An 11,794-nucleotide genomic window follows, 5' to 3' on the forward strand; every position below is an offset into this window, starting at 1 on the left:
TGTGTGTGTGTGTGATTTTTAACATGGCAAAAGCAAATCGCCAAACAGCTTCAGGGAATTACACCTATTTTAATTATACCTGTGTGTCTGTGTGTGTGTGTGTGTGTGTGTGTGTGTGTGTGTGTGTGTAATTTTTAATTAATTTTTTAAATTTTTTTAATTTATTTTGCTGCTTGTATGCTGCAGGCACTCGAGATTTCAAAGATTTCACCTTCCACGTTTAGGGACTTACAGTACAAACATCATCCACATGGGGGCTACAATTAATTACTCTCACTTACAGAGCAGCTCTGATTGATTTAATCTTGTTTTGATTATTTAAATAATTCTGCAGTAGTTCATTTGGCATTATCTATACATGAACAACATTAACCTTCTTTTCATCCTCTGTTTTGTTAAACACTCGATGCACAGAGCTGCAAACGATCAGCATTTAAAAGGAGAGAGAGAAGTTCATCCTGGATTTCTATGGGGAGAAAACAAAAAAACTTCCTTGTGAGCGAATAAGGGTGTAAATGTAATTTGTTTATTTGTGAATTATATTATAAGCTTGAGGGCTCTGGAAAACTCATATGAACCCACTGCATTACATCAACTCAAGTAAGTTTAGGTTCTTTATCCTTTGTATAGTAGGTTACTCTGCACTTTAAAGGCAGCTTTAAATCATGTGAAAGAACAAAAATGTGACAGTTAGGGTTATGAAAGCATTTATATATACACCGTACTGTCCCTTCAAAATAATGAAATTAAATGTTTCATACAAAAACAAATTCCGTAAAGAGCAGTAAACAGTAGTAAATGAAACAAAGTCAGGATTTTGTGTGACAATAGTAGTCTCAGGTAGAGTTAGTGCAGGTTTATAATGAAATGAGCTGTAAGTGTTATTGAGCATCTTGCAGAACCAGACACGGTTCTTCTGGAGACTTTGACTGTCGCACTCGCTTCTTATTTTTCTTCATTATGTTTGTTTTTTTAGTCTGAAAAATGTCTCTTACCACTGAATACACTGCTTTCTTTACTGACAAACAAACATTTTCCCGTAACATTTCATTTTGTGCTGGAAAACTAATGGTTGGGAATCTAAAATGTAACTCGATAATGTCGAAGTTATAACATAAAAAATCTAGAACAAAGTTAAAACCATTGCACAGTATTGTGTGTGTGTGTGAACTAATTTGGTAATATGTATATATATATATATATATATAATTAATATGTATGGCTATATATATATATATATATATATATATATATATATATATATATATATATATATATATATATAGCCATACATATTAATTTGGTAAATATATATATATATATATATATATATATATATATATATATACATATATATACATATATATATAGACACACACACACACACACACCCACAGGTAAAATAGACTCTAGTAACCAGAGAGGAGAGGAGGAGTTGGGTTTGAGCACCACAACCTGTGTGACGTTCCCAGTCACCTGCTTTTGGTTAAATACTGACACGTGGAGAAGATGAGCTCAAACTTTGGCACTTTGAGAGTTCATTCGTCATCGTAACGTCCTTCAGCGTCGTAGCGCGCGCAGTGAAAAGTCCGGGGGAGGAAAAAAAAAAAAAGATCCACAACGACCCTCAGTAACACCGCTTTTCAAACCTGGACGCTTCCTAATTTGACTCCAACGAGAGCAGCAAGCTTAATCACGGCTCTGCCTACATGCTCGCTGACGAGAAACGAACGGTGAGCGCGTTATTACTTTTAAATGGCCGCTGAAGTGGGAACGGACTGTCAGCCGCAACAGCGCACCGAGCTCGGACCCTTGGAGGGAACGGACGTGCAGAGGACGCCGGGAGCGCAAAGAGCGCCCGTGCGCAGCCCGAAATGCGCGCGCTGTCGGAACCACGGCGTCGTGTCGCGTCTCAAGGGCCACAAGCGCACGTGCCGCTGGCGGGAGTGCCGGTGCGCGAGCTGCGTGCTGGTGCTGGAGAGGCAGCGCGTGATGGCCGCGCAGGTCGCGCTCCGCAGACAGCAGGCCGGAGAGGTGTGTGTGTGTGTGTGTGTGTGTGTGTTTACAGCGCATGCGCAAGCGTAAAAACGTTTTGCTGTAAAATATGTATTTTTGTTCACAGATTCCTGTTCTTATGTACTTATGTATGTATGAATAACTGAACATTTGTGCTGCAATCAGCCTTCATAAACACTATGCCTGTGTGTGTGTGTATATATATATATATATATATATATATATATATATATATATATATATATATAATTTATTACTGTTGTGATTTCAGTATTCAATGTTAATTGCAAAAAAACCTATAATCTTCTTCTTCTTATTATTATTATTATAAACCTTTTAATTAATAATTTATGGGTAACTATTGCTACAGCAAAAATATAGCCCTTCAGTCTTACCCCAGATAGAACCATATAACACGCTACTAAAGACACAGATATTCATGCAGAGCTGCTTATTTCATTAACAGAGCAAGAAAACGCAAAGAAGTGCTCCTTTCCTGAGACGCCAAACCTACCAGCGCTACACCAAAACACCTAGCCTCCTGGCCAAGAGCATACTAGAGGGTAAGCCTTAATTAACACATATCTCATTAACCCATCCACAGGGAGAAATTGGATTAGCTCAGGCATTACTACAGATCCCTCTGGCAAATAGAGGATCTATTTGTGATTATTTTAGGTAATTAAAATTATGGAAATGATGGTTGGGTGGGCTAATTACCTAATGGAATGGGGTGCTTCAGAGAGTTGTTTCTCATATATATATATATATATATATATATATATATATATATATATATATATATATATATATATATATAAAATGCCCTGTCTGCATATACAACCTAGTATACATTAGTAAAAAGAACAAAATGAGGAAGAAGTGAAGAAAGAGGTGGATTTCTGTCATGGCATCCATGTAAGCATATGATCTTATGTTCTGTTTTGGACCTATTTAAAAAGTTTTACTAAAAATGGGAAAATGCTGTAAACAATGCTGAAAATGAGTTTTCCACCCCCTAAAAATAAATAAATAATAGCTTGCGTCAGGTTCTGTGTTGAAGAATATGCATAATCATTATAATACAAAGGTAACTGCAATTACAATATAATTCCTTGTCACATAACTTCAAACTCTTATTCACACTCCAACTTGTGCATCCAGACCAGTAAGAGGTCTTCGAACGTGTGAAAATGGTATGATAGGAACTAATATGACGAGGTGTTTATTTAAGGAGGAGAGTGGTTGTTTTTTTGTTTTTTTTTTTTAATTTAAATAAATTGAACACTTTTATATTGCTGTAAAACAGGAACAGGACATTGTGTTTTGTTTGTACACAGGATGTAAATCACCAGCGTCAGAGGACTGGCAGACGAGACTTCACTGCCCTCCGCTTAGTGTTAAGATGAGGAAAAGGAGAGCTTTTGCTGATAAAGAGCTGGAGAGTGTGATGCTGGAGCGAGAGCTCAGGCAGAGAGAGATTGAAGAGCTGCGTAGAATTGTCCTTCTTCAGGCAACAGTGTCTCCAGGTCCCTCAACATGCTTCTGTCCGCTGTCTGATACAGGCGTGCCCGGCTACATGCCTGCGTACAAGTCCAATCCACCGTTGTTTCAGTGTGATCTCCATTGCCACACACAGGAGTTCAAAACCAGGGCCGTAGAGCACTGTCCTAAGGAAATCCTCGCAACACATAATGTTTCTCCATCGCTGAAATCATGGGACGCCTGCAGTGGGACAGAGTCGTGTCTGGAATCTGTTACTCTGCCCTCATTTCAAAGCTCACACTATTATTTTTACAAAAATAGAGGAAACACCGAGGCAGAAAGAGTCCCCGCTGACTCGTCTCACAGCACGCCGCAGAGTGCTGCTGCTGACAGAATGGATGTCACGTCAAAGCGAGACAGCGCTCTTTTTCTGACCGAGGCGAAGGTGCTGTCACAGACTGAGCAGCCAGGAAAACACTGCAAGGCATCAGGGCTTGAATCACACACACATGAGGACTGGGCCACTAAACCCGACTCAATCAAGAATGGGAGGCCCTTACCTTTTTCTGTCGAGGCTTTGCTGATGAGATGATAAGAAGTATTCCCTGTAGAATTTCTTGCTTTTATAGAGTTAGTGGTTTATTTTTTTTTTCTAGAATATTTTTTTTGATAGAGGAAACCATGCTGCAGGCGTTACTCTGAAACTGAATAATTAGGTTTAATATGTCTTAATAATATGCCTAATATGGGTTGTATATTGTGTGCTAGTTAAGTATATTTTTTATTTTTATTTAATTTATCAATGATCATGTAATCGTACAACAGCCTCTATGTTTACACCTAACCTTTTATTTTTCCTTGATTACATAATAGCCATATATTTGTACTGGCTTATTAAGATGCATCAAAGTACTATTTTATATGGGTTTTATTTCAAGTTAATACACAGAGGAAGGTATACCATTACGGCACATGTGCATCATAGAGTGAAATACATAATGTTCATCTAATTGTGTGTGTTCTTAAAATGTTTTGTCAAAATAAATAAATAAATAAATCCTTGGAATTTTACAGAAATGACATGAAGAAAAAAAAAGCACTGTGCTATCACTACCAAGAGAATATTTAATATGGAAAATTTAATATTAATAAAACATATGTGAATACGTGTGTGTGTGGGTGTGTGTATATATTATAATGTATATAATATTACATACATGTTTTCTATTTCTTTAACAATATAAACCTGCAGATTAAACTACTGAAGCTGAAATTAATCAACACCTCGTGGCTGATCAGAATCAACTTCTAGAGAGAAACTGTAAATAGCTGCCATTTAACTATCACATGCAACCATAAACAGATAAAAAGCATTGTTCTTTAATAAATAAAACTGTATTTTTTACACTGCAAATTGCTTTGGGATGTCCTGTTTTTGAAAAGGAATCAGCTTCAGGGTTGTAACAGTAACTCCACCCTGTTGTGTATTTTCTTAAAACAACGTGCCCCAAAGCAATTTGCCAACATTTTTTAATTAATTAAAGAATTATCCTTTTTTTTTTTTTTTTTTTTTTGCAGTTTATAGTTGCACGTAATGTTGTTGAATATCTATTGTGGAACATATCAGTTGTTGAAAGTAATTAAAACAAATGCAGCTTGTCCTGTTACCAAGAAACTGCAAAAAAAAAAGAAAAAAAGAGAAAACTTGTGTTGTTATAGGAAATGAATCAGTGCCTTCCGACCAATCAGAATCGGTCATTAGAAACAATGTAGCATAATATATATTACTAAATTGAAAATTGATGAACTGGCTCTAACAATCCCTTCAAACACTTAATATAAAACATATTAAAAATACAGTATATATTCTTCTTACACAGGTTTTGTATACAATAATAGTAACTTTTTAGACTTTTGTATATGTGGGTAACTTCAGCTCAGTATACCTGCACATCTGATAAAGTTGCCTTAGCAACATTTTTCTTTATTCTCACACGGTTGTGATTTTATTCTGGAGCCTCAGCAGGTTTGTTTAGCCTGCAGCTGATCTGTATCCCTCCTCTTTTTTTTCTCTTCCTTTCTTTTTTGTCCCATCATTACAATTGCTCTCATAGGGGAGTAAGATAGTTTTGACATCTCTGGACCGTGTGGCGTCAACACCAGTGATAGCGCCATGCCCTCTTCTTTGTCTGTCTCTATCTCAGCACATCTCAGAGTGTAGATAGGGGCACTACATCAGGAGGCTTTCAGAGGAACCTTAATCATTCTCCTGCGAAGAAAAGAAGAAAAAAAAAAAGACTCTGGGCTGCAATGAGGCTGGTTCAGGATTAATATTACACTTTATATTAGAAATGGGAGCATTTTATGTTGTACTTGTACTGCATAGCTCTATAGATTTATCGTCTAAATAAATGATGACATCTGTTTTTTGGTTTTGGCTGACTGTTTATTGTTCTAGACAAATCATTGTGTAAAGGAATAAACTGGAAGCACAATGACTCACGGGAGCTATGATAGAAATGCTCAGTGTAGGGGACGTTATTTTGCAATTTTTTTCTTGTCAAGCTATAATCTACTTATGAATTAAAATAGCTAAATTGCTATACATTTATATATATATATATATATATATATATATATATATATATATATATATATATATATAAAGCTACACCTAGTGCTATCACTCCTGGCCAAACTCCTAACTTAACCAGCTAGGTCATCAAGAACAAAAACAAAAGTATATAAGAAGCTATCCACCTTTACGCGTGTCCTTAAATTAGTGCTTAAAGTCAACTGTATTTTCATTTCTGATTTGCATAGGTTACAAACAAATGCGTGTCCTTTGCCAATGTGAATCTTTCACGCTCATTAATATGGCCTTGAATGTTTGATCGTTTTTTTTTTTTTTAAAGACTGTCAGAATCTCTCCTCTTTTGCTTTGTAGCTGTGCCATGATCCTGATATTCTCCAGACAAGTCCATGCTAGATGAGGTGCATCTACACACTTTTTTACACTAATTAAAAATAAGTACTTCTGATCAATACAATTGTTTGCAATTTGTTTGATTTAAAAAATAAAAAATCATGTTGAACTGGTAATGTGAAAAGGAAAAACACTAACAAAAATTGTTTTTAAGCTAGGAGTGTTGCAATTTGTAGCTTGAGACCCCACAACACTGCAAATGATCGATTTCACCCTTCAGAACAGTGACATTTCTATCCATCTTCCTTTTCACACTGTATTTATTCTGCTTGATAAGTTGCTTTTTAGTAGTTGACTGGATCTCCTTCATATTGCCAAACAATTATCTTGATTAAAGGGAACACAAATTACTCCCAAATATGTGCACACTTTTCTACTTTTCTGAGGTTCTATGCAACTTCATTAGCATTCTTTCTCCCAAAAGTTTCAGAGGTATGCGGTTTTGAATTGGGTCAGGATCGGCATGCTGACGGAGCAGATAACAGGCTTAACCACAGCATTAGCTTTTCCCCACTTGAAGAAGTAGCTTCTAGGCCAGTGCTCTTGTCAAAGTGAAACTTTTTTCCTTTTATTTGCATTTCAGTAACATTCTTTTAACACAACACCACAGTTGAGACTTGACTTTGCTAACCCAGCCACTCTCACGCCCTATATGTGGAATAATGTGGCATTTGGCAGACGCCCTTATCCAGAGCGACTTAATATATTGCCACCATGGATTTATTTATGCTTACATGCTGCTCTTGGTCACCTCCAAATTGTTTATGTAAGCTAGACTTCAGTATCTCGTCTCTGTTGACAGGATATCAGCAACGTTTAGTATCGGGATTCACAAGCTCCACTTTGATCCCACTGCCAGCTCCCTACACAGGCAGAATTTGTCACATTGACCCCTTGTGCCAGGAACATGATCTCAATCCCCCCAAAAGCAGATCTAGGTTTACACACACTGCCCAATCCCTGAACGCAGGTGTCTCTTTCAGTGTGTATAGTTGGCCTTTTGCCCCTCACCTGCTGCACCCAATCAAAAGGCAGTAGAGCTGATGAGTTGGAAATATTTCATTTGGCTAAAGTGTGTCAATGTGATGGTAACTGTTGTTATTATTACCAGATGTTATTTCTGCTGGGGGGAAAAAACTGTCTAAAAAGTCTTGACCAGGGGCATTCAACTAAAATGAATGAAGGTCCAACTGCATAAAATGACTTGTTTGCAAAGATAAGTATTAACATGAGGAAAAGGTGATAACAGTAACCTTTTAATGCTTAACCATTGAGCGATTCATTTACGGCTATAAATAAGACAAGTTGAAGTGGTTAGATTTTATTTCAATATAATGTTCACCATTTCTGACGAGCACCACGGACTCTTACCAGATTTTTTTTTAACTTGAAGAGGGGAGAATAAATGCAGATCACCCATAACATTAAAACCACTGCCAGGTGAAGTGAATAACATTGATGATCTCGTTACCATGGCACCTGTCAAGGGGTGGGACATATTAGGCAGCAAGTGAACAGTCAGTTCTTGAAGTTAATGTGTTGGAAGCAGGAAAAATGGGCAAGCATAAGGATCTGAGCGACTTTGACAAGGGCCAAATTGTGATGGTTAGACGACTGGGTCAGAGCATCTCCAAAATGGCAGGCCTTGTGGGGTGTTCACAGTATGCAGTGGTTAGTACCAACCAAAAGTGGTCCAAGGAAGGACAACCAATGAACCAGCAGCAGGGTCATGGGTGCCAAAAGCTCTTTGATGTGTGTGGTCAGCGAAGGCTAGCCCATCTGGTCCGATCCCACAGAAGACATACTGTAACACAAATTTCTTGAAAAGATAATGCTGTGCAGACTGGCCAGAGTGCCCATGCTGACCCCTATCCACCACCAAAGGCACCTACAATGCGTATCAGAACTGGACCATGGAGCAATGGAAGAAAATGGCCCGGCCTGATGAATTACTTTTTCATGTGGACGGACAGGTGCCTTTGCATCACTTATCTGGTGAAGATATGGCACCAGGATGCACTATGGGAAGAAGGCAAGCCAGCAGAGGAAGTGTGATGCTCTAGGCAATGTTCAGCTGGGAAATCTTGGGTCCTGGCATTCATGTGGATGTTACTTTAACACGTACCACCAACCTAAACATTGTTGCAGACCAAGTACGCCCCTCATGGCAACGGTATTCATTAATGGCAGTGACCTCTTTAAGCAGGATAATACACACTGCCACACTGCAAAAAATGTTCAGGAATGGTTTGAGGAACATGACAAAGAGTTCAAAGAGTTGACTTGGCCTTCAAATTCCCCAGGTCTCAATCTGATCGAGCATCTGTGGGATGTGCTGGACAAACAAGTCCGGTCCATGGAGGCCCCACCTTGCAACGTACAGGACATAAAGGATCTGCTGCTAAGACTTGGTGCCAGATACCACAGCACACCTTCAGAGGTCTTGCCTCAAAGGGTCAGAGCTGTTTTGGTGGAGGACCTACACAATAATATTCTGGTGGTTTTAATGTTCCTTCATTGTTAGAGCATATCGCTTATGGTTTTCAATTTGCATTATATAGTCATGCGTTTTAAACTTTTATTGAGTGCCCCCAACAACTGGCCTTACATTTCCATTATAAGTGAGTCTTTGAGTAAACTCACTTTTTAGTACATGGAAACATGTCAAAATGACTATTACGTAATCACACATACGCATGGTAGACAAATTAAAGAAGAAAAAAAAAACAGTGGCTTAGTTATGCTGTGGGGGCGTGTATTTATTTTGCTAGCATGGGGTGGGTTCACTTGTGTCCTGCAAATCAATACAAAGTTCTTCTGACTGATCACCTTTATCCTATGATGACGTATTTCTATCCGGATGGGTGTGGTCTCTTCCAGGATGACTCCGCCTCCATTCACAAGGCACAAGGACTTACTGAATGGTTTGATGAGGATGGAAATGATGTAAATCATAGCCTATGGCTTTTACACTCACCAGATGTCCACCCAATTGAACACCTATGGGAGTCACCTATGAGAGCTTTTCTGGCAGCTCGTCAGGATCCAACACCTTACTAAAACTCTTTATGTTAGGGTTATTTTTATGTTTAGTTTAATTTTTCACTTGTCTGTATGTTACAGATGCAGACTAATGAGGATTTTTTTCACTTCTTGCTTGTAGGGTTTGGTTTTTCTACTCGGGAATGCTAAAACTGTCTTTCCGTCTGTCTCTCTCTTTCCCTCTGTGGTGATTTCTTCGAGCCAGCATGGGGTCTGTGCCCACTGCTGCAGCTGTGTGGCTATACAGTTACCTGCAACTCCCGGTATCCATCTTTCCTCGTTCCAAAAGCATAAACCACAGATTTCCTGATTCAAACTACAGAAGCCGAGAGCACACAGTCTGTTCCACAGTGCTGCATCTCAATGACATATAAACACATCTTCCAAACTTATAATATCATAGTCATGTTTTGACAATTGCTTGTTACAACAAGAACCATTAAAATGTAGTAATCCAATGCTTTAACCTTCACTGTATGCATCTTAACTAACCTGGTTTAGCAACATGATGCCTGAATGCCTCTGGAGTTTCTTAGACTGGGCAGCAATATTTAGATGAACATAGCTGTGTTCCCCACCCGATGAAACCATTAGCAAGGTATTTACTGTGCCTGGGTTTGTTTCTCCTCTATGGGTAACCTTAACCACTGGATAGCCATAACAGCCAACAGTCCTGGAAAAAGAACCCACCCATGTGTGTTATGTGGTTGCTGCTCCATAAAAGTGGCATACAAGCATATTGACACCTTATTCTGAGTGATTGATTGCACCACTTCCAGACCCATGAATGAAAAAAGAGGGGTTATTGACATACAAACCTCCACTAATTATGTCAAGTTCAAGTTCCAGCAGTAAATGAATTTGGGATGTTGAAGTAATAAACGCTGCTCGGCCAAAAGTAAATGTGTGAGAGAAACAGGGAGAATGTGTGTGTGTGTGTGTGTGTGTGTGTGTGTGTGTGTGTGTGTGTGTGTGAGAGAGAGTTGAGTTGGCAGATTGTCGGAGAAGTGAGATGGCGTGATATAGTAGTGAAGTATCCATCCCAGCTGTACAGCCTGCACACGAGCCAAGAACAGCACCATGTTTAAGGGCTATTTATTCTAACAGGATTATCATTACAGACATGACAATTCATGCTGTGATTTCTCAGGGAACACAGGACGAGAAGTTGGATTAGGGATCGCAGCTCATTCTGGTATCGGTGGCAGCATAGAGTTTCAATTAAAATCAGAATCAGCTTTTTTTCCCTTCGTACGTGGGCGGTACAGGTGGTGAAATTTTAAATGATAAAACAGACCTCAGTCTACAGGAATTTTCATCATATGTAGGCTATACATTACGCCAGTTCTCATAGGTACACATTTGTGCAGTTTTCAATGTTATTCGGTGCCCTTAAGCAAAACAAGCATGTGACATATAAGACCTAAAATACTTGCATGTGCTTTTATAGGAACATAATAAAGTGCCAGGGTGGTTTGATGCGGCCTAATGCAAAGTGGAGCTACTACTAGCACCATGAAGTTTATTATTTTCCAATAACAGCATGCCCTGAAGTGTTTTATTCTACATTATATTGTTTATTGTTATAGTGCCTTCGACTAATATTGGGACCCTTGGTAAATATGAGCAAAGAAGGCTGTGAAAAATCGCCTTTATTGTTTAACCTTTTGATCTTTTGTTTAAAAAATTCACAAAAATACTCTGTTCTCATGGATATCAAACAATTGCAAACAAAGCACAGCTGTATCCAAAAATATATTTTGTTAAATATAGGTGTGCAACAATTAATGACACCATTTTAGTCAATACTTTGTGCTACGTCCCTTTGCCAAGATAACAGCTCTGAGTCTTCTCCTATAATGCCTGATGAGGTTGGAGAATACATGGTAAGCGATCTGAGACCATTCCTCCATACAGAATCTCTCCAGATCCTTCACATTTTGAGGTCCATGCTGGTGGACTCTCCTCTTCAGTTCACCCCACAGGTTTTCTATGGGTTTCAAGTCAAGGGACCAGTTCTGGAGATTTTCTGACCCCAAGACGCGACTAACTTCTACAATTCTCCAGCTGTGATCCTTTGATTTTTTGGCCACTCGAACCATCCTCTTTACAGTGCGTTGAGACGATATAGACACATGTCCAATTCCAGGTTGATTCATAACATTTCCAGTTGACTGGACCTTCTTAATTATTGCCCTGATGGTGGAAATGGGCATTTAACAATTTCCTGTTCCTAGTAACCCAGGTGTAAAAAAATATTTTTTA

General features: G+C 38.6%; 1 protein-coding gene across 1 annotated transcript; it reads left to right on the forward strand.

Annotated features, from left to right (window-relative positions):
* The first annotated feature begins 1,755 nt into the window (after positions 1-1,755).
* On the forward strand, positions 1,756-4,892 carry dmrt2b (doublesex and mab-3 related transcription factor 2b). Its single transcript, XM_053636998.1, has 3 exons — positions 1,756-2,034; positions 2,483-2,579; positions 3,357-4,892. The coding sequence occupies exons 1-3, from the start codon at positions 1,756-1,758 to the stop codon at positions 4,091-4,093; spliced, it is 1,113 nt and encodes a 370-aa protein (XP_053492973.1). The 3' UTR covers positions 4,094-4,892.
* The last annotated feature ends 6,902 nt before the right edge of the window (positions 4,893-11,794 follow it).

Source organism: Ictalurus furcatus, chromosome 11 (genome assembly GCF_023375685.1).
Source record: "Ictalurus furcatus strain D&B chromosome 11, Billie_1.0, whole genome shotgun sequence".
Taxonomy (NCBI): domain Eukaryota; kingdom Metazoa; phylum Chordata; class Actinopteri; order Siluriformes; family Ictaluridae; genus Ictalurus; species Ictalurus furcatus.